Raw genomic sequence first — 23,212 nt, forward strand, 5'->3', positions numbered from 1 at the left:
CCTTCTTTGCGTGACAAACTGCCTGAACTGGTCTAATTATTTAGTGCAATTCACGGGGCCGTGAGGTCTTTTTCAGTCTCTACATCTGCTAACAGCACTTGATGTTTGCAAATGCTTTATTTCAAAACCGTTTGGATGGCTTTATGGGCAGATGTCAGTCTGACCGGTGACAAATGGCCCTTTGGTGGCAGTTTATGACAAATTTTTTTGTATCATCACAGGAGTTGGAAGAGTCTCTTGTTAACACCATGTCACACCATAAGCCAGAGGTTTACTCTGTAACCATTTGCTCACATAAAACTTGGGTAGCAAGAAGTTACAAAAAAGGAAGACCGGGGCCTAATGTGAAGGGTGAATTGTTTTACAATTGCCTCCTGCTTGATCTTTACACTTTCCTCTGCAGTATTTCATGTTGGCTGCTGGCAGAGACAAGGTACTGGCTTAAAAGGCCCCTACACCCAAGCCAGTAAGACCAAGAGGAAGTTTTGATGTCAGTATGAGCTACCTTCATAAAATATACATTCCAGCTATTTGTCCAGGCTTTCAGTATGGAATAGTTTTCCATTATTCTCTAACTGTAGATCCATTATTACAGCTAGAGTAAACCATAAAATGTCCAAAAACATCACTGGAACTGTCAGGGTATCCCAGAAGATCTTTTCCATCATAGTTTTGCACACACATGTATACGTGATTATGTGATAATGAGGCTTATACATTATGAAAGGCAGTTTTTAAATTTTTTTTTAATACATCTGTTTTACTTCATGCTGCCTTTTTGTTCTGTCTTTGAAATTCTGTTCAGTGATATTCCTTTTTTTTTTTTCCTTTGCTTTGGCAGGGATGGAAAAAGCAACAGGGCTACACATCTCGGCTGCCTTCACAAAACGTCAGAGTTCAAGCCGTACTCGTGTTACCGTACGTGTCATTGCTTTTATTCATTACTGTGTGGGCAGAAACCACCACGTTTACATCGCATTAGTCAGAAGAGCTAAAGAAGTGATGCTGTGCTGGGATGCAATGTTCGTTTAGGCAGCTAATGCTCGGGGCACATGCCTCCAGCCCCATGGCTTTAAGCAGGAGCTGAAAGGCCTTGGTGAGCTCCACAGCTGCTGTGCTTTTGGCCAAATCACGCTTCTTTTCAGGGCCTTTAAAGGTGTGGTTTGGGGGCTTTGAACCTTGCTCTAGCAAGGTGTGGGTGTAGAGGAGAGTATGGGAGGGTGAATGTGCTCCCAAGTGAGGTCCAAGACAAATACTAGAGCTTCACCTCCACCTTTGCAGGGACGTGGAAGATCAGGTAGCCTGCCTGCTGGAGGGACTCATTCAGAGACTTGTTGATCAGGCCTGCTGTGGATTGCTGTGCTGCATGGATGTTATCTTTGTGAGTACAGTACACTGTATAGGATACTGGAGCTTGGTGTTCTTGTCTTGTGTAAAAGCTGTCTGCCTAAACAGAAGCACTCCTTTTTGCTAAATTGTACAGACATATTGATGGTGGTTGTAACAGAAGAGGTTGCTAGGTGGGACTGAGCAGAGCATAGTCCTGTTATATCCGTTCAAAGGATCTTTTCAAGCACATTAACCTAGTCTTGAGATATTTTTTTTTTCATTTTCCAAGCAACATTAGTGTCTGCTTCCAAATTTAAGATGTTAAATGAATTAGCCACTTTCAGCTGCATTTCAGAGCCAGCATTATTTTGCTTTTCCTGTATCTTGAAGTCCCCCTCCCCATAAAGCACTTTTTAAAAAAAAAAAAAAAAAGTTTGACTATCTCTCTTCTAGAAGAAACGAATTTTATAATTTCAGAATGTCTTGTCTAATGATCATTATCCAGCCACTTAAAATAAAGTCTTTTGGGACAGATGACTTCATCACTAAGAAGATTTTAATTTGATTTTTCTACTATCATTCTTTAAGGTTTTTTAAAGAAAAGCAAAGACTGCTTTTTAGTACAGATATGCTCCCAACATGTGCTGTCAAAGTCTGCACTTGCCATCGTTTTGGTGGGAATAGCAGCTTTAGAAATGTTTATATATTATCAAAATTAGGTTCCAAAATGAGCTACAGTATCTATATAAAAGGGAATAATATTATTTTAGAGAAACTAATTGGAAACTTGTTTTTGGCTAAAGTAGTTATTATTTCCATTATGGTGAGCTGGAAGTAGATGAAATTCACCTTTATCTTTCCTAGCCTGGTGTCTCAAATAATTTATTCAAACTGAAATTAAAACCTGACAAAGTCCCAGGGAGACATTTCACACCAGTTAAAGATTATTCTTCTGTAAAAGAACTTTTGTTCCAAAATTTCATTATGTTGTTACAAATGTATTTATTATAAAAGGGTGATACATAAATCAAAAGCTATCTGTTCTTATATATTCTCCCCTAACAAAAAAAAGACCTAAAATTACGTGTGTGGTTTTTTTGTCGTTGTTTCCCCCCCCCCCAGGAATGTTAAGTTTCAAGTTAAGATGACCCCTGTTTCATACACTGGGGAGGGTGTGCTACAGCCCATGGAAAAATGCTGCAGGAAAGCAGACACCCTGCAAGTGTTCAGCACCAACTGGAGCATCACTAGTCCTAGTACATGTAAGGCTGAGTCCAGCTGGGCACATACAAGAAAAGAAGAGCAGAAAATAAGGCAGAAAACTCCAATTGCTTTATGCTGCCCCTATTCTACCATGCCAACCTTCATGTGTGTGCCCAGAACTCAGGGAAAACCTGCATGCCCTTCGTAGCTTTGCATGGGAGAAGGAAATAAGGGATTGTTAGCCTGCATGTTGCGTGGTTAAAAAAACAGCATAAAATAGCAGCTGGTTGTGATATCTGCTAGGGGCTATGCACGTAGGTGTTATTCTTGGGTGGGTTTAAAGCTGTGAGTCCTGACTCCTGTGAAAAGTGCCCTGTGTGGTCTGTGCAACCCAGGGCCAACACGAAGCAAATCAGCAAGGTGCGCAACACCGCAACGATGCTGGGCAAGCAGAAGGTGCTTCTGAAAGCAACAGGGTGAGAAATTGCTCCCTGCTCTAATAACTACGGGATATTAAGAGGAGTAGGTTCACAGGGGTGTGGGCTACTTTTCAGATTCTGGAGAAATTTTCCAGAAGTGTAAAATGATAATTCCATGAGGAAAAGGTGGTTAACAATTTTCCCTGTTAATTCAAATGCACAAAAGTTAATTGCAGTTCGGCAGCCTGAGATATACAAATTAGAGTTTAATTCTGCTAATCCTCACTTTAAGTTGCAGGGTATTGAATACAAATATGATCGTCTTGTGAAGGGACAAATTCTGCCTCTGCTGAAGCCAGTGGGAGCCTTGCCATGAACTTGAGAAGGGGCTGGATTCAGCCCCTGGGTGAGCTCTGCGTGTAGGACTGAACTGGCCCAGATGATAGGGAACCTGTGGGATTTTTCCCTCAGCATACGGGCCCAGAATTACTCAGCTTCTCAAACCCTGCCAAACTTCCCCAGCCCTGCTGTGCTTCCCAATTTGTATGGCTGGTTTTGGCTACCCAGGCACCCTGTGGGAGAAGCTGGGTTTTCTGCCTTTCTCCATTCCCCTCTTCACTGTCTGACCAATTAAATAGATAATGCCAAAAGTTCCTCAATTCATGGGCTGTAACACAAACTGGGCTGTCTCCTAGAGGAATCGTTTTTCCCACTCAGCCCACAGCAGTCTGCCTGCTTTCCCAAACTCACTGCATGCTGTTGCCTCCACACATTGTCTCACACATCTGATTTTAGCCCATGCAAAGATTCAGCCCCTTCCTCTGGGGACTAAACTCGAGGAGATTCTATGAAAGTCACCAAATGTGCTGCCAGAGGCGAGATGCTGGGCTTTGAGGTGGGTGAAAGCCTGGCTGTAGGATGAGACACGAGGCTGTGCCTTGCAGCAGAGGGCACCTTGGGTCTGGAGCTCTGCCTCTAGGTCAGGATGTGCTCTGGGGCTCCCTGAGCACCTCAAAAATGAGGATAAAGTTATTTGTTCACCTGTGAGATGTGTCCTACCTGTAGAGTTGAGAAGTGTGGCTAAAGGTTGATCAAGTGAAAAGGACTTAATCTCTTATGGCGTGATACATTTGGGCCAAGCACCTTGTCCTGATTTAATTTGAATTCATGGCTACAAATGACACTAGATAAATAGTAAGAAGACAGCCCAATCAGAAATGGGTATTGCTTGAAAATACCCATTTGGCTTGAAGTACTGCATGAAAATCAATCCAGAATCTCTACTGAGTTGAATATCAGTCTCCAAATATCTGATGTGAGCCAAACCTCCTCATTTTGAGTTCAGTTATCACTGACACTTCAGCTATTATTCATCAATTTAGGAGGAAAAGCGGAACCCAGATCATTTGCAAAACCTGTATGGTATTTCCAAACACTTTTCCTGCCTTCCTGGTGATAATTATTATACACTGCTGTAATTAAGCAGATAAATTTACATCTCCCATCATCAGAGGATGGAGTAGCAGCCCAGATTTATCTGCCTGGATTGCTTCCCTCAGTCACTGTTCATAGTGCTGAAGCTGCAGCAGTATTTTCTCCTCAGACCTGCAAAAATGCAGTGGCAGAGATGCTCTGTGATTCCAAATGAAATAATTTTGATGTCACAAAAAATGTCATTAAAACTACTGCAGTCTTTTAATAAGCTCCTTCTTGGGAGGATGGATTTTTAGCCTCTTCGTGTCAGCACTCTACAGAGCAACTACAGCGGAGCTTGGTGCCGGTGTTCCCATTACAAATTTGTTTCTCAAGGGTTTATAATTACAATGTGCCCATAAAAATTTACTCTTGTCTGAAACTCAGGATATAGTTTCTCAGATGAGGACGAAATATTACTTGCTGAACTTGGTTTAAATCAATTCTGAGTTTCAAGAATCCAAAAATAATAAGGTCTGTGGGTTTTATATGCTTTTTCTGTGGTTCTATAACTCAGAAAGAAATCACTTTGTAGAATAAAGTGTCATGTTTGTTTATAAAGCAGAGCAGGGGAAAAATAGATAAAAGTTCAGACTTTTTATAGCAGCTACTGAAAATCTTAAGAAAATAATTTTCTCAGACAATTTCCCTATAGTGTCTCCCACCCAAGCCTTGTCCTAACCAGATATGGTAATACTCATTGCAGGAACTCAGCGGGGTTGTGGGTCCCATTCTTCTAGAGCTGTAGAGCTATTCTAAGCAGCTGGAGAAATAAGGGATGCTATTGCCTACATCAACGCTTGTTCACTGAGGCTGCTGCAGTTAGCCCTCATAAGGATTGATAATAAAAACATCAATAGGCAACCTCTTCACAACTGGGAGTTCCAACTTATATCAGCATTGCCAAATGTCTTGCGATATTCAGCCTTTGGCTTTTATCAATAAAGAAAATAATACCGCTGCTGAACTGAAATAGTAATGGCACAAGCAAGCACAGAAAAGACAGAAAACAAACCCTGTAAATCTTGGTGTAATATTTTTTAATTTCATTTGGAATTCACAATCAAGTCAATTTTATCCACTCAAGCATCGTTCCGTCTGTCTTTGTCAGCTCTCCCCTATTAGACAAGATGTTCCACTTCTCGATATTCTACCTCTCTATCAAATTGACAGGGTCATTTTTCACATGGCAAGCTGGGATTAAGGTGATATTAAACCATTTTGCATGCAACAACTAAAATGTGCTGCAACAACAACGAGAGAAAAGCTGTTTTCTTGGTGTTACTTATGATGCTCTTTCAAGGCTATTTTGGTGGGCTCCTGAATACCTGCAGATTTGCTAGCCACATGGGACTCTGACATGATATTGCAGGTTTGGAAGTCATGTTCAGAGACGTAATGATAATATTCTCATTTGCCCATTAGCAGCTTTTGGCATAAAGGTGCAAGGCAGATAGTTGTAGGGTAACCAGAGAGCCCACTAACAGGCAGTAGAAGTATACTCCAAAGTCTTTGCCACAAGTGAGATTTTTCCTTCCGTTTTTTGGGGAAGCAAGGGGAATGTTTTTAATTTCTTCAGTTAAATTATTAGTTTTATGCCTAGCACTATGATTCTTTAAACTCAGTCCATATACAGAACATTATTTCTTTTGGGGGTGTTATTTCCACCAAATATTCTTTCTTTTGGTAGTTACTTGCATCATGAAATATACCATGCAATATTTCATTCTCACAAAATGATGGAATAAATGATTTAAAAAAAAAAAATCACCTTAGCAAGGAACATGTTTGTAAGTGCATTTTGTTCTTCCTTCAACTTCAGGCTTTTAGTATTACTGATTCAGATCCCATATGTAAAGCAATATATCGAGTACGTGCGTGGGTATAAGAGGAAGTATGCACATTTTCCACAACTGGCTGACATCCAAATGTATTCCTAAATCCTAAAGAAATTCTGCCCGTGAGTCATCCTTGTAGTGCGGTGTAGGAGTGTGCAACTGAGTGGGAAGGGTGGGCTCTAATGAAGAGCATACAGCACTATGCAGAGAGACTTGATGATAAACATCATTATGAAGGTTTACACCAATTTAATGGTTGTCCAGGACTTTAAAAGCGTCATTTCTATGACAGTCCTGAAAATCCTAGAGGAGATGTTGAATGTAAGACAGATGTTTGGGTAACATATCCTAAGCTTTCCGTTTTCATATCGTGCTTGGTTTCTTACCCAGCTCTGCAATTCATTTCAGCTTTGGATCTAGCAAGAGGTGATAGCTGGTTCTAAAACCCTTTACAGAGGAGATTTCACTCTGTATTTAGGCTGAAACCAATGAGTAGGTCCTGGAGGATTTGCAGGAAAAAAAAAAAAAAGGCAATGCCACAGAACTACTTGGTATAGCCCCATGGCATGGTGCGATCAATATACCATGAAACTTCACTGTTTACTTATCGTCTCTTTTCTCTTCAACCTTTTCTTTTAAAATGTCATGGAAAGCTAAGTAGTCTGATTTTTCTGAGTGAGCTTTTAAAAATACATTTTTCTTCCATAATAGGAGATTCCTCATGACCTCTTCAGTGCCTCCTTTCTTCTGCAGTTCAGTTGGCAAAGCAAAACAGATGGTCATCTACGCTAAAAGAGATTCTCACTGGCCTTTTTGCCAGGGCAGCCCTAAGCCAGTGGCTTTTCCCATTGTTTTACATTAGCACTCCATTGCTTTTATTTTCCTTAGAGGATCTGCAGTTTCCTAGCTGGTATTGCAAAACGTCATGACGGTGCATCTGTTTATCTCATCTTTGTTCTACAAGACTTTTTGGAAATGGATTTTTTTTGCCTTTCTCATCTTTATGTAGCTTTACAATGAAAAGCTAACTTGGATCCCATAAATTGGGTTACTTTCAAATAAGTTTCAGGTGGTTATCGGGACATATTGAAAAAGAAAAGGCTTTTTTCTGGGTTTGTCCAGGAGCATCCAGGACTCATAAAACTTTATGTTAAACATCAGGCTCACTCTTCCCAATATTACAGTGATGAAGAACTAGCTTGAAATCAATTTATTGATCCCTAAAAAGGCAGATATAGAACGTTATTAAAGTTAACACTTCGGTACGTGCAAAATCTGTTATTGAGCTTGTTAATATTCACATGCTGGTTAACAGCAGCTACGAAAAAAAAAGGCAGCAGCCACCTCCCTTATGAAAATGCTGCTCACAGGCAAGAATTCAGCATTAGCCCTGTTTTGGTAGGTGTCATATCTAGACTGGAGCCATTGAGAAGTACCAGTTGATGTTTAGTTCCTTGAAGAACTAAGCCATGTGCTTAGCCCGTGTTTCAGAATTTGTACTCAGTTTTTTCAGCTTTGGCATCTACGTTGAACCAGGGACTTGCCTATGTTCTGAACTATTTGGCTAATTCCTTTTCCTATGCACTTGCAAGAGAAGATGTGAAGGTTCACGGTACTTGAAAATCAGCTGAAGCATGGCTTTAAGAACTGTTGAGTGTGCAGCTATGTATATTTACATGAATGTTATTTACTTTACAGATGTAAATGAAATCTTCTGCAGTCAAAGAAATAAGTTCCTGTGGTCCTTCATTTTGAATCCATTAGTTTTCAATAATTTATTCATTTGCAGACTCACTGTCACAGTGGGTTTGCGTTTGTCACATCACCTCAATTTTTCTAATGAGTTGCTAATGAGAGGTCAATTACTTATGGAAATTAGGAAAACATTCATTGAGGAACTGTACGGAGGTAAAGTGTGCTACCTCATAATGTTATGATATAAATCATTACAGCTTTAATGAATATTTTACCCTTTTTCATGTTCCAGCTTATTCCCTACCTTGCAAAATGGCCTCAAGATGGTTTTGAAATGAACACAAGTGACTCTCCTGAAAATGTTATCGTATTGTGGTTACTAACAGCTGCAGAAGAACACCTCGCTTCTTCCTTTTGTTATTAAACATTTGTTCATGCATCGGTATCTTGCTGTCAAACCCTCAGTTTGGTACTGTGGGGGAAAATGGCCATCCTGTAAAGCACTTGGCCAGCAGGATCGTACCCAGACAGGTACATGCAAAGTGGCCTCCTGACCCCTCTTTTGGACAACCAGCACGAGCAGCACTGCAGGAAAGCATCCACATTCTGCAGCACTTCATACCCCAGTGATACTGAGCTCTACCCATTCCTTTTTAGTGAAAAATCTTCAGGAATCAGTGGCAGGTAAGATGTTTAAATGTTCGTTTCACAATTTGCCCTCTTTTCGTGCAGCTATTTTGCACTTTTAAGGTTTTGAATGAACGGTAGAGAAACACAGGGACACAGGCAAAAAGGATTTGAGGGACCAAGACGGATTGTGGTTTCTTGCAGAATCATGCAATTAAATGTAGAGGCCAGGGGTATAATTCACTGCTGAAATTCAGCTTTCTGCTGTCGTAAGTTATTATTTCAGAGCAGAAGCTGAAATGGCCAGAGAGGGGAAAGTGTACAAGCAGAAGTATAATTGGACTTCAGTATTTCATATTGACACTGTGAGATTTCCACAGCTAAGCACTGTTTCAGAGTCCAGCCAGGGTAACACCGCAGTGAACAAACGTAAGATCTCCCATATTCGGCCCATTAGATTATTCCATTTCCCCTGCAGGCACTGTAAATCAAAAGCCAAAGACACCCTGTTATGTGCTACAAGACAGTTTTGTTGGCCTTTCTTTCCAAACACATTCTGAACACACATGTTTTTTATGTGAGTCTCATTCATTTCAGCTTTACTGTCTCAAATGCTGATTTAAATTGGGGGAAGGAAGGAAAGAAAAATAAATAAATAAAACAGGCTTTGAAACCAAGCAGTTATCCACCGAGAAGGAAAGTGGCAGCTAGTTAAATCAAAAAATCATGTCCATGTGATGCATTCATTTGCTCAGTATCTAAAGAATTACAAGGTCTATGTCCCTTGAACCAGGCACAGACTGTATGCAGGTGAAAACCTTGCATTTATTTAACTTAGGAATGCTCAGAGCCCATCATTTTAGTGCAAAGAAATCCATTTACTTATTAAGGAATAAATCAACTGGTCCAGAGTACAGTTCTGCCGCTTAATATCACCTTGAGCAGCACTCACATTTACACTTCCCTTCCCTTCCCCTCCCCTTCTCTTCTTGGAAGGATAAACATGTTAACAACGAGGAGGTGTCCAACTACTAATCAAAGGCAATAGAATACCACCAGATCAGATCTATGATGAAATAAGGAAGAAATGTGTGTGAATCTAAGTACCTTCTCCTCATATCAGAGCCTCTACATTGTTTTCAGGAGCTTTTTTTTTTTTTGGCAGGCAGTGATGAAAGGCTAAGAACAAAGTGAGTAAAATTTCCTTTTACTGCTTAAAAATTCTCAGCTGGTTTGCTATATCAAAAAGCTGTCTCTTTAAACAAATCACACGGTTAAAAATGCCAAGTTATAATTCAGCAACTAACTCAGAAAATGACAATTTAATCAATCAGAACCAACCCTCCTGAAAAAGGAAGAAAAAAAATCAAAAAAAATCTTCAGGCTTTCATGCGATGTGAGTGGTTGAAACTATAAAAAGGTTCAATCACTGTAGAACAAGCCTGCAGCATCAATGTTTATTAAAGTCAGGGGAGCCATTTATTGACCTGGGAAATAGCAAACCACCAGCAGCACTGCCAGATTGCATTTTTATAGTTAACAAATGGAAGGTTGATATTTTCCTTTTCTCTTTTAATTGTGATTCCATCAAATCCAAAGAGTTAAATGCATCTTGATTTTTAAAGGAAAGCAAAGAGGAGCATTCTCTGCACTGTTCTCCAGTCAGTCACTCTCTCTGCTCTGACTCCTAGCAATGGGAGATGTTAAATTATTGTAACACAAGATCAAATTTTTAGGCTTATCTGCATGCCAGCAGAATGACAGGCTGGTGTCTGCTCCCCCCTGCACTTTAGGTGATGGTAGAAGATGGGGAGCTACCATTATCAAGTTGCTTCTTTCTGTAATCAAATTGAATTATTGTATTTATTCACATAAAGGTCACCCTGCCACTGAGACAGCCAAAAGCATTTAGAATTAATTGTCTTCTCCCAAACTGACAACAGGCACTTTTTTTTGGATAAAAACACAGCTTGGTTGTTCAGGAGATTTTGTAACTCTGTTTTGCTACAAGCACTTTTTTTTTCTTTTTAAGTCACACCTTTTCGTACTGCATAAATTGTAAGCTGTGTAAGGCTATTAAAAGGAAAGCATCAGCAACTTGAATCGTGCTTAAGCGTCTGTGCTACCTAAATTACATGAGCTGAGCTTCTGCTTCATTCTTTGCCCAGCCACGAGAAACCTTGGGGTTAGCCGAGGAACACTCGGTGTGTGTCAGCTGCCACCTAACCTGGTGCCAACGCCAGAAAAGGGGACTTCAAACGCTACGAGGATGAGTCAGGGCAGCCGGAGCTGCCGTGCCACACACTGAGGCTGAGAGCTGTAACAAACCCGTGTGTCCTCTGTGGGTTAGGTACAAAGCGGATGGGCCGGCAGGTTATGATGCATGCATGCATCAAAGGTAATAAATATTGGAACAAATCCCCAGCCACCCAGGACCTTTGGACTTGTCGATGTGCTGCATGCATTAGCGGCTCACGGCTTGGTGGGAGCGAGAGAGAGAAAAACCAAATCCCAAAACCTTGTGTCTGCTGCTTGGGGAATTTCACACTGGTTCTGTGCAGAGCACAGGGCATGGAGCTGCATGTCTGATTCCACCCCGTCATACACAGCATTTCACACTTCTCTTTCAAGTTTGCAAACACACCTGCGGCAGCTCTCCTTCTCATTTTCTTTTCCTCATTCACAGAGAAAAACACATAATATCCTCACTTAAAACACAGTGGAGGAGTTTGACACAAATTAATGACTCACCTGTCATACTATAAGAATTTTGATATTTCCAGGGTGAAAAAAAAGGCTTTGAGTATTTTGAGACATGTAAAAAGGTGCTTCACGATTCAAAGACAGCTCATAAAAAATCGAGTCAACTGACGGGTTGGTCTAAGGTCTGAGATACCAGTTTCGTGTTAAAATTACAATACTGCAAAAATATGAATAAATAAAACGTTACAGAATATGTAACCCATGAGTTCCCTCAGATTAGATCCCATTGGCATGAAATTAGTTCACAACTGTTACTTGTGTTGTTGCAAGAGAGATTACTTCTTAAATAACGTTAACAGCAACTTTGATTTGACTTCTGTAATTACTGGGGAGAGAACGGACTGCGTTTCCTAGGAATAAAGATCTTTTATCTGTCTGCTTAATGCATAATCTCTGATGAGATGGAGCTCCTTTCCCCTGAGTTATTTCCCTGAGCATTTTCTTTTTGAAAAAAAAAAAAAGGATTTTCAGATTGAAAACAGAGCTGCCATGCCAGAGCTGGGGGAGAGCTGTCTAATTGTCATTTACAATGACCCTTGTATCTTTTCTAAACAGAGCATCCCTTCTACCTTGTCTCCTCACCCTCACTCTGTCTAACAAGCAGGCATCTTTACAGGGCTGGATTCTACTCTGCCCTGCCTCCACCACCACCAGTAAATCACAAACATTTCTCCTATAATCAATGGAGTGTCTTCAGATTTACCAGACAGTATAATCTGGTCCACGAGACAGCTGATTGTTATCTATAACCTCCCCATCCAATTCTAGCGATGGCAGATGTAATCCAAAAATTTCCTTCAGGCTTTTTTACTGCTGAAATAGATCAAATTCTGTGGCAGCCTTTTTACAGTCTCCACTTTTCTAAATAAACATCACACAGCCCGTACTGCGTTTACGGCAAAACACTTCTCCCTGTCTGCCTGAACGCATCGAGGCGGGCTGTCAGCTGATATTCTGGCACACAAGACAACCAACAGCAGCATCTTTGTGCGAGTCCGTGGTGCAGCACCTAGACCCCAACCATTCATGGGGTACCACAGGGCTGAGACTGTCGATCCCAAGCTCTTGCTCACCAAGGGACACACGTCCTTATGGTTAGATGACTTCAAAACCCCTTGCATTGTTTCCTCCCCACCTCCCACCCCCCCCCCAGCTAGATACCACATTCCTGCAAGCCATTTAAGATTATTAGATTACAAAGATTAAAGAGTTGGTAGTATCACATCAAATGCATCATGCAACTGGTGTGTGCCATGGCTGCATCCACAAAATATTGTAAGTAGAGGCTGCTGAAGAAGGGGACTGAAGGGATTGACAGTACGTGTTGTTATGCCAGCAGTACAGGGCGATACGCAAGGAGTTGGGAACAGCTGTCGCAAAGGGTACCAAGCAAACCATGCACAGCCACTGCTCAGTGGCTGGAGACGTACTGGTGGGTACACAGTAATGTATTTAGGAGTCATTTGAAGTGTGTTTCCAGACTATAAATGAACTGAAACTACTCAGAAAAGAAAATAATAATAATAATAAAAATAAAAATCCTGAGTGACATTGAAAGCTATGCAATTAAACACAGGGCACCAATGTACAATGATCAACAAAAAGCAAATACTTTATTAGAATGCATGGCAAAAAGAAAATAAGGCCAAAATTGGGGAGCTAATGGAGGTACAGTGCTGTTGTATTAACCAAAAGTGTTCCCTTATTGGTTTGTTTACTAAGATAAAAGTATAGTCATTCTTTGACACACATTTGTATTTGGAAAACTGCTAACTTCTTCCAGCTTTCTTTAGATGGGAAGTGCTGGTAACTGTTAGTGATGCAGTGAATACAGAAGGATCTAAACATGGTGAGGCTGAATGAAGCCGGAAGGCTCCCAAACTCACAGAGACTTTCTCTTTGGGGCCTGGAGTTTCAGAGCACCTCCCAACTCATTTACAGAGCCTCAAAATGAAGGCGTTTAGCCTATATGAAAATTAAATTCAGCGTTATGGCTCACCCTTGAAGTGGTTGTGGCTCTGAATGTGCTTTATTCACGTTTGTGGGCATTTTAACCCATTGGGCTTAACTGTGTAATAAATATGCCAAGATTTGTATAATTCCTCCCCCTCTCCACTGCAATCAAGCTTTGCTCTTCATTGTATGTTTTTGTGGGCGCTATTAGATCATAAATCTTTAAAAGTTTTTCAAGCTCACTTTGACCCGCATCTTGCACATATGGGAACTTCTCTTCCTCAATTGCCTCTCTGAGCACACCAGTTCATTACAGTTTTGAACACTGAACTCTCACTACTTTACTACCCGCTTTATGTGCCAAATGTCAAAACAGGCATCAGAAATCTGATTTATGAGGATATATACAAAAATTGTGGTTCCTGCTGATGACTGGGAATCAACTGGCAATTTCCTATCAGGATTTCTGTTTAAGATACCAGGGCCCAGCCTGGCAGCCCAAAGATGGCACTGCCAAGCTTGAATTTGAAAATCATGATCCAGTACCCACAGAGCCTTGAAACTTCTTGTAGTATCTTTGAACTTACTTGCTTTACAGTTTTAACCACGTTTGACTAACCTGTGGGTTTTTTACAAGTAAAAGTCAATGCTTATTTTAAAAAATTGAAAGCTGAACAAATCGAGCAGTCTCCAAATGCCAATATGTAAAAGATTTTATAATCTCTCTCCTTTTCTGTTATAAACATCAGAAAAGTATGGATAAACCCATAAGCCTCCAGAGTGCACAAACATTGATAAGAAATCTAAGCTTCCCCTACTAATTTGCCATTTCATATCGATTTATACCCTGCTCACGAAGGCACTCCCCCTCACACCAGACACCCAACTCCATACAGCAAAGCTGCTGGTTTTCAACTGCTGGTTTTGCACCGGCCGTGCCCCCCTGACGGCTCCCGCAGGCCGCGCCGCTCCTCGGGCCGGGGCCCGGCCCCCGGCCCCGATCGCGGAGGGTGGAGCCGAGCCGCCGCCACCGCCTCCTCCCCCGGCTCCCCCCCCCGGCCTGCGCGGCCGCGGCGCTACTCGAGCTCGGGGATCCAGCGCGGCCTAGTGCCAGCGCCGCGGCCGCCATGGCCGGGGAGGTGAAGACGAAGCTGTCAAAGAACCTGCTGCGCATGAAGGTGAGGCGGGGGGCGGCGGGCGGGGAGGGGAAAGGGAGGCACGAGGCTTGGGCCGCGGGGGGGCGAGGAGATGGCGGTCGGGCCGGGCAGGGCCGGGCCTGAGCTGTGGGGCCGCCCTCTGGGCCGCCTGCCGCCGTGGCTGTCCCTCCGGGGTGCTCCGGGTCCCGCATTTGGGTCCCGCTTGCAGGGTTTGGGGATGTTTTCCCTTCCTGCACGTGGACACGCAGCTTCTGCCCTGTTCTGACGCAGGCACGAGTGTCTCCTGTGTCTTGTACTTCGCACGTGGCTTTGTTTGCTTTTTCTTTACAGCTTTTTGCTCAAAATTCACTAGCAAGAGGCTGTTTTAATGAGCTGCTCCAGACAGGGTTTCATTTTTTGTCTGTTTCCACTGATAGCCAACAAAGTACCCAAGCACAACGTCAGTCCATTTACCACCTTCCTCCATCTTTTCCCAGTCACAAACACAAGGGCCATCTGCTTACTGGGTTCTGGTTCACGTTGCATAACACAACACCTAATTCAGTAAAGTACATTCTCCTGTGAGGGATGAGTCTTCATTGTTGGAAAACACACTAGAAAGTTGGATTGCCTTTTTTTTTTTTGGTGTTAGTATTCATTAATTTTGTATAAGTGATTATCATGGGTCTTTGTGGCTTCTTGCTTGTGGTGTTTTATTTAACGTGTGGGGTTTTTTTCACCTATTTATGTGGGTCCATGTTTCAGATACTGTCTGAAAGGTGTTTAGCTGACCAGTTCAATCCTCATGTAAAGTGGACTCTGTTACAGTAAGATTGTGGAATATTTACCACAATTAATAGGTACTGCTAATGAAAGGCTAACATTTGTACACGGGGGAAACAAAACGCATCCTGCCTCGCTCTCAAAGGTAAGTAAATGATGGGCTTAGTTAGCCAGCAGCACAGGACAGAGTAAGACTCCCTTAACCTAGATTGCAGCATCATTGATTTTTGTTACTTTTATGTAATACTCTCTTTTTAGGTGAAACTTATGCTGCTGGTTTTTGCCAGTTTATTAACCCTCCAGAGATTTCAAAGGCTAGTTTTTAGATTTTCTTTCTTGGAAGTCTGTGGGGAACCAGACTGTGAATGTGGTGCTGTGACATTTGCAAATTTAGAGCCCAGGCAGCAGTAACCAGCTTAGAAGAGATGAGTAGGTTTTGAAAAGGTCAGACACAGATCTTGTGCTTAGCGCTTTCATTCTGCAGAACCTGTTTACAAATGTTTTAATTAATCTTTTAGGAGCTGCCTCCACAGGTAAGATGTATCATAACAATTCAGTAGGCAGGTGAAGGGGCACCCAAAGGTGGCATGTGGTCAGTGGTAGTGTTGTGAAAACCCTTTTCTTTCACCAAGATCCAGACTACGCACACCTCTTGATGTCAAACGGTGGCTCATGCTTTTAGTTCTTGCACCATTTGATCCAGGTCCCGTTGCTTGGGGGAACTTTTAAGTAACCACGCAGTTACTGGCTTACATACTGTGCGTCTTCCACAGTTGGTATATTTTTAATTCATTCACATGTGTTTACATTTCTGATAAATACAATCACATTTTTTTCATCTAGCTATTCCTGTAGTAATCTTGAGGAACATAATCTTTAAAATGTAATGTGGAATGATTACTTAATTGCGTGCTTGTAGCAAAATTTCTCCTGTTGAGTTTTCTGACTGGCTAACCAATTTACTTGAGCAATATGGTTTTCCACATGATAGATTCCCTTATTTTCCTCAAGTAGATACTGTAATTTTAATTGGAAAGCTTTGACACATTTTGGGTCGACACAGAAAACAAAAGTCAATTTTTCTTTCATTAAAGATCTTGTGCAAATGGATGCAAATAGAAATATAAAAGGAAAATGAGACACTATGTTGGCTTATATGTCAGGGTTTGGTTTGTTTTGCCTGGGCATTTTGTAAAGACTGAGAAGATGTGGGTGTGTACACGTAATATATATTACATGCATGTATTACCTATATACTTTAAATAATCTCAGTAATGCGGGATTTTTGTGAGAGGGAAGTGTGTTGTGATGCCTTCTTGGGCTTTATCCCCAAGTCAAGCCCACTGTAGCTGGGACCAAAGCTATGACCGAGTCTCTGCTAATGTTTGAAAGACAGAAGAGCCCCACTGGCGTGTTATCTGTCAGCCTGCAGGCTTGTCTAAACACAGAAATGATGCTGCTTTAAATGAAAGGGGTACGATTCGTTGATATAAAACTTCTCTGCAGTGTTGTGCCTGCAGGTTTGCTTTGATTGCCACAAAGCAATTTTTGTACAGAAATGTGTATAAACAGTGCTGGTAGCCTTGTCTCTTGCTGTGAATTATATCGGTATAAATGTGCACCTCTGTCAGAGGCAGTTACTGAAACACTTTCTGTAGGCTCAAAGGAAGGTCCCAGCTCCTAGGGATGTGAGAATGTAAGGATCGCTACTGTAAAGTCCTGAAGAGTTCTGTTTTCTCCCATGTATGTGCCTGGAGAAGTGAGTTAACTTTGTCGATACTTTAAAATAGTCAGTTCAGGCACCAGACTTGGTACAAACGGAAGTATAAGGGATGTTGCATGTATCTCAGATCTGTAGTTTTGCACTCTCAGCAATTTGTCATGGGCCGTGACAAATGCCCTCTTCTATTCCCAGCTGTAAGAGAGGTTACAGCTCCTATCTGCCTGTTCCCATTCCCTGCCAAAGGCTATCACAGACAAAGCAATTGGCAGGAACGTCCTTGTATTAGGTAGAATTAGCTGTCTTACCCTAAAGTAATTTATTGATCTCAACTACCTTGGCAGGCTGTTACTGAAGTGAGTTAGCAAGTGTTTACCATACTGCTTGACTAGTAGTTTGGTGGGTCATCAATGAGAAGTTAAGAGTTGGTAAAATCTTCCTTTAACACAGCTGGATGCAGAAGATTTCTTTTCATAGCCTCAGTTACTTATTTCAAAGGCAGGTTCTAGCCTTCTGGGTTACGAACACAAACTAGTTTGTAATACGAAATATGAGAAAAGAAGATGGTTGAAAATACAGAAGTTTCAAAAAGTCACCAACCTGGTGTGACCAACGTTTAGGTCACAGCTCCAGTGCTAGTTTTTTGGGTGGTTTCTGACATACAGCAAAGTCTTTAATTAACATTACATTCTCTCTGGCCTTTGCTGAAACAGTAGAAATATTTTAGCTAAATTGTGGATTTGTGACAACTCAGATCCATCAAAACTTTCTTTGTATCTAAGTACAGACGTGGCTGACTGTTGACTTCCAGTCAGTCCAGATGGTTGTGATCCACAGATGTTTACTTTTCCTTTGCCCATTTGCCCAAACTCAGATTAAGCCCAGAGAAGATCACAAAAAGCATTTACTTCTTATATCAACTGTTAAGTATGTAATGGATAATTATGATTATGTAATTATTGCCTGTACAGAACATACTCAAAAGAGACTGAAGCTGTGTGTTTTTGTCTTTATTTTCAGTTCATGCAAAGGGGTTTGGATTCACAAACTAAAAAACAACTAGAAGAGGAAGAAAAGAAGATAATTAGTGAAGAACACTGGTATCTTGATTTACCAGATCTAAAGGAGAAAGAGTAAGCATGTACTCTTGTGTCACCATTGCATTGTTGTGGGGTGGGAACAGAATTTGTTTTTTTCCCTTTAGCAAAAATATTACTAATAACTATTAAAAAAAAAAAAAAAGTAGTGACAGGCTAGCATCACAGCTTTTTACTTTCAGGGACATTCTTAAGGTTGCCAAGTCCGGAGTTTGACCTACTTTCATTTCTTGCACGCTTTGTCTTCTTTCGCTCGCATTTTCTTCTAGATGCATGTAATTACTTTCTTTCAGGCAGGGACCAATTCATTCATTGCTGCTTTTGCCATTCATTTGAAAAAAAAAGTTTGAAACTTTGTGTTAGTAAATTGAGCTCCAGTCACATGTGTAAGTCCATTCAGGACCATGTCTTCTTGAGTCCAGCTCACTTCAAATCCTGTTTTTGAAATAGAAAAGATAATGGATGAAGCAAAAATAAAGGAAGGCTTAGCTAATAGGGAAGCAAGTGTCCATTCCCACTACTTAGAAGGGCGCTTTAAATAACGAGGGAACTACTTTAAAAATAGTTTGACTTTTGTCCTTTAAAAAAAGAACAAAAATCCTATTGAGTGAGAATGTATATAATTTATAAAAGCTGGGATCCAGAGAATTAACTGTAGTTGAATAAGGTCATTCATAAACTATTTTCCGTGACTGTTAGTAGATATGGCAAAAAGGTATTTGAGCTTCAGTTGCAGCAATGAAGGTTCAAGTTTGCTATTGGAAGATTTTTTTTAAGGAGGGTATTGAAGCATGCGAATAGATGGCCTAAGGAGACTGGTTTCTTCATCACTGGAAGTCTTTTGAGGACAGGCCAGATAGACTTCTGCTGTTCGTAGTTCATGTTTAGCTGATCCTACCTTGAGGTAGGAGAATGAGCTTGGTGTCTTCAGCATGATTTCCTATGCCTGTAGGAGTTTGTTTTAAATGAGAGATGAAGAGGTAAAGGGAAGGGATGCATGTGTGTGAGAGGAAAAGAAGGATGGAACAGTTCAAGGAAGTACTTTTATCTAACATGAGTGTTATGAACGCCTCAGGGTCATGTTTCTTTTCTTTCCAGGCTCATTGAAAGGAGGAAGAAAGGGGAAATCTTTCTCTGCTTGAACAGAGAATTACACAGTGGTTTATATCCTGACAGACTCAACTAATTCCAGGTCTAACATCACAATGAAAAATTAATTAGAAGATTTTGCTGGTATAGTAATGCCACCTGGAGAGTGATATTTATGTGGTATTTTTATTCTGGCAAAAGCATTAATGTAGGTGGAATCTTACCAGCAAAGAGTGCTTTCTGTCAGGAGAGTTAATTTTGCTTGTGGAACTGGCACAGCTTTGCTGGCAAACAGTATTCCTTTGCACTCCAAGCTCCTTGCATTGAAAGATTTATCAGAGCAATTAAGCTTCAGAAAGTAGTTGATGGTATAAAATACACTGTGGTTTTGTTTATTTGTGTGGGGGAAGACAGCAAATGCCTTTTGCATTTGTTTAATTTGATTATATTAAAGTGCACTGTTTGACAAATGCTGGGTTTGGGGTTTCATGCAGGAGCTTTATAATAGAAGAGAGAAGCTTTATGCCATGTGAGGATCTACTTTATGGCAGAATGTCCTTCAAAGGATTCAATCCGGAAATTGAGGTACTATTTAAATGTTCTCTTTTGAGGTGGTCTCACATTAGGATTGAAACCCTTGGGAATAGGGATTTTAGTGTTCACCCTCCGTGCTGTCTGGCCTTTGCAGCACCTTCAGTAAATTCTCTCATGTGCAGGAAAACTGCAATTCTAACCAAAATGTTGATCAATGTAGCATCTGGTAAGTAGAAACCTTTTATCTCCACGGGTTGATGGTCAGTAATTACATAACTCCTGCAGATTTTTCCTTCCTTGAGCTGAGAAGACTGTCCCACATACAGCTTACCAAAATAATAGCTCTCTGTTACTCCTGCCATTTAATTCAGAGCCCAGTCTTACAAATATTCAACCCTGTTTATTCAGCACTTACTCATATAAGTAGGGTCTTGAAATTGCAAAGTAAAAATTCTGGGCAAGAGAGTCTTTCATTTCTTTCTGGCATGATTCATGCTGATAGAACTAGTAATTACTGAAATAGTAATAAAAATGTTACTGCTGAACTGAAACAAGAGGATGAAAGTACAAAGCAAAGAGATGTGAGGAACGCTATGCAAGGTGATTTAATGGGGCATTCTTTTAGTTATTTTGAACTTGCTTTCACCGTGACTTGGCATATAATTGCTTCATGGTTTTTATTATAGTTTATTGTAAATTCTTGCAGATATTTTTCAACTGTAACAAAACCATTCCAAAGACTATGTGCTGACATCACAATGAAAAAATAATTAGGATCTAACTGTCTGGTCTCCTCAAGATGTCTGCCGTGCATTTGAGGGTGCTTGGACAGAACAGTTCACTGAAAACCCTGTTGATATCTTGTCTTTTTTCTCAAAGGCAAACTCTAAGCTCAGCTTAGCATCAAGGAGGCACGTTACCTTTTCTTGTAGCCCTGTGTTTTAGCCTGAACAGAATACAGCAAATGAGGAGAATCGGGATTAAAACTGATCCTTAACTTTTATGCACTTTCCTGCCAGTGAATTTCAGCCTAGTTGACATTGTGTCAGGGTTATATGTTTAAGCTATTTCTTATTTCATTTTCAGAAGTTAATGGTCCAAATGAACTCTAAAAGCAAGAAAGAAGAAATTGAAGTGGATGATAAAATGGAGGCTGATGTGTCAGATGAAGAAATGGCCAGAAGGTACATTATTCCTAGCCAGTATTGATCATGTCTTAAAATATGTGATATATTAGGTATTATGTGCAGGAGAAGAAACACAAAAAACAACAACAAAAAGCATTTAATACTTCAGTGATTTCTCAGGAATTTTGGTGTTTGTTCAGTGAAATCTCTATCACTTTGGGGGTTAAAATCTTGTAGATATTTTCTGCCTTTTGATACTCCTATATTCCATTCTAATACCTCCTAGCTCCAGATTACTAACGAACCTAAACTGTCAAAATGAGCAGTAATTTAATCTGTGATCACGTAGTACTTGTGCTTCGTAAAAGTCTAATGACGGGCTTTTTATACTAGTTGAATTGTTGACTAGATTTGTGATTTTCTGCATTGAACTTGCACTGATTTCAGTAAAAGCTGACCATTTTTAATTATCTTTACAGATATGAAACATTAGTGGGAACGATAGGGAAGAAATTCTTGAAAAAAAGAGACCAGCGTGTTCTCCATGATGAAGATGAAGATGAGAATAGTAACACAAGACCTAAGAAAGCCAAGAAAATGTTCTTAAAACCTCAGGATTAATGTCAGCTGCACAACTGGAGCTAATAGAAATGTTATCTACCAAATATAGTACCATGAACTGAAGATTGTTTTGAGTTTTTGCTATTTAATGTAAAGGATAGAATTGTAAATCTGAGTCTGTTCTCATTGAAATTTCTGCCATCCACATGATGAACATTTTTAAAAGTGGATGTGTATATAATGGATGTCATACATCCTTTCCTCTCTGAGCAGCTTTTAACGTGTGGGGCATTAAGCCCATCAGTCATTTTTAATGTTGTGTATAACGAGGATGAGTGTCAACGTGCAATCAAGAGCAACAGTATTTACATTTTATGATAACATCTAAAAGAAATATTTGCAGTAAAGACTAGCTTTGTCCAATCCAGTAAGGCAGTTCAGCTTTCACTGCTATTTTTATTATGAAAATGAAAACCTTTGCTCTCTGCAATTTGAAAAAAGTCAGCAGAAACACGTATCTCTTTTTTTTAACTGTTCTACAAATAAGCTGGGAAAAGAACAGATACAAAATCCATTTTGTTGAATTTTCTGTTTTCTATAAAGCTTATTTAAAAATAGAGGGGTTTGTAGCAAAAAATCTTTTTTTCTAGAGCAAGCCAAATACTGGGCAACGTTTACAGTTTGACACTTGAGCAGATTGTGAGTCTTAATTTCTGTCTTCCAAAAGAAGTTTGCTAATCTTGTCTCTTTTTCAGCCAAAAAATTCCAATCTTATAATTATCTAGGTCTTGTCATAAAAGCATAATAACAGCTTCAAAAGCATGTTTGAAAAGTGAATAAAAACTGATTTTTTTGTGTGTTTAATGATTGTGGTTTAGCTAATTTAATGTGAAAAAATGATACTTAATCCAATCAGATAGAAGAAATCCTGTTTTGTGCTGGCCGCAGATGTCCCCACATATTAGTTGACTGAGCTGACTTTTTCTGTTCAGCATGTAATGAAGCCATCTGAAGCAGTGTTTGGACAGAAACACCATGGCCTTTAGTCACTTAGTGCCCTGAACTTACTGAAAAAGGTGACTGTGGTCTTGTCTAAAATCATAGCAGTTCTTTGTATTCTAGCTTTCAACGAGAAGTTCTTCTTTCTATTAATTTTCGCAGGTAGATATCTAAATTTCTCATCCTTAGTGCTGACTCTCTGAAGAAAGATTTTGTTAAATTGAAGCAAGACATGAAACTCAACATAAAGAAAGAGGCTGTGTCTGCTGTAATGCATGTATGCTATATGAACTATAATTCATATACCAAGAGCACCTCATTAGATATTCAGGATGGATCACACATGGAAGGAAATACACTTTTAACCTAGTAAGAGAGCCTTGTTCAGGTAGAAAGTCTGATTCATGATCTGAGATAGTTTTTCAGAGCTAATTAAATGCTACTGGTTCAATTACTTAAAATTTGATCATATATTATCACTAGTTGAAAAGAAGTTAATGACGGCGAGACGTTTCTTTTCCCATGGAAGATGTGACCTGAGCTAAGAAATGATTTATTATTGGTCATCACAAGAAAAACTCAGAATATGTCCCATTATTCTTTCTTGCTTATTAATAGGAAAATCATTCCCCTCTATGTGAATACATTTCTTCAATGGAGAGAGAATTTCTGCATAGCTGTGCTGGACGGTTAAGGGAGGAAACCACCAGTAACCACGAGGTGTCACTACACTTGCACTTCCCTGAGAGAAAGTGGATTGGAGAAGGTTTCAGTGACATCATGTACAGAGATTTTGGGTAATTTCAGTAACTACTAGCAGCTCAGATGAACTCTGTGAAGTCTTGCCTGATCAAGGCTCTATGCAG

The 23,212-nt window shown here is 40.3% G+C and overlaps 1 protein-coding gene and 1 long non-coding RNA gene across 3 annotated transcripts; both read left to right on the forward strand.

Annotated features, from left to right (window-relative positions):
* The first annotated feature begins 868 nt into the window (after nucleotides 1-868).
* Nucleotides 869-11,036, forward strand: LOC121076861. 2 transcript variants are annotated; one of them, XR_005823765.1, is made up of 4 exons: nucleotides 869-1,381; nucleotides 8,250-8,641; nucleotides 9,750-9,774; nucleotides 10,753-11,036. It is a non-coding gene; the product is annotated as an uncharacterized LOC121076861 (long non-coding RNA). The 2 variants fall into 2 exon arrangements; XR_005823766.1 differs by lacking the exon at nucleotides 9,750-9,774 and having other exon boundaries at nucleotides 1,170-1,381.
* A 3,268-nt stretch (nucleotides 11,037-14,304) lies between these two features.
* On the forward strand, nucleotides 14,305-22,211 carry MPHOSPH6 (M-phase phosphoprotein 6). The gene is made up of 5 exons (XM_040571055.1): nucleotides 14,305-14,478; nucleotides 17,960-18,072; nucleotides 19,620-19,710; nucleotides 20,746-20,843; nucleotides 21,266-22,211. Exons 1-5 carry the CDS (start codon nucleotides 14,428-14,430, stop codon nucleotides 21,405-21,407), a joined length of 495 nt encoding a protein of 164 aa, XP_040426989.1. The 5' UTR covers nucleotides 14,305-14,427; the 3' UTR covers nucleotides 21,408-22,211.
* The last annotated feature ends 1,001 nt before the right edge of the window (nucleotides 22,212-23,212 follow it).

This window comes from Cygnus olor, chromosome 12 (genome assembly GCF_009769625.2).
Source record: "Cygnus olor isolate bCygOlo1 chromosome 12, bCygOlo1.pri.v2, whole genome shotgun sequence".
Classification (NCBI taxonomy): domain Eukaryota; kingdom Metazoa; phylum Chordata; class Aves; order Anseriformes; family Anatidae; genus Cygnus; species Cygnus olor.

Coding starts and splice junctions, on each gene's coding strand:
- MPHOSPH6 (XM_040571055.1), top strand. CDS start 14,428: ATGGCCGGGGAGGTGAAGACGAAGCTGTCAAAGAACCTGCTGCGCATG. Junction 14,479..17,959: donor AGAACCTGCTGCGCATGAAG/GTGAGGCGGGGG, acceptor CTTTATTTTCAG/TTCATGCAAAGGGGTTTGGA. Junction 20,844..21,265: donor GATGAAGAAATGGCCAGAAG/GTACATTATTCC, acceptor TTATCTTTACAG/ATATGAAACATTAGTGGGAA.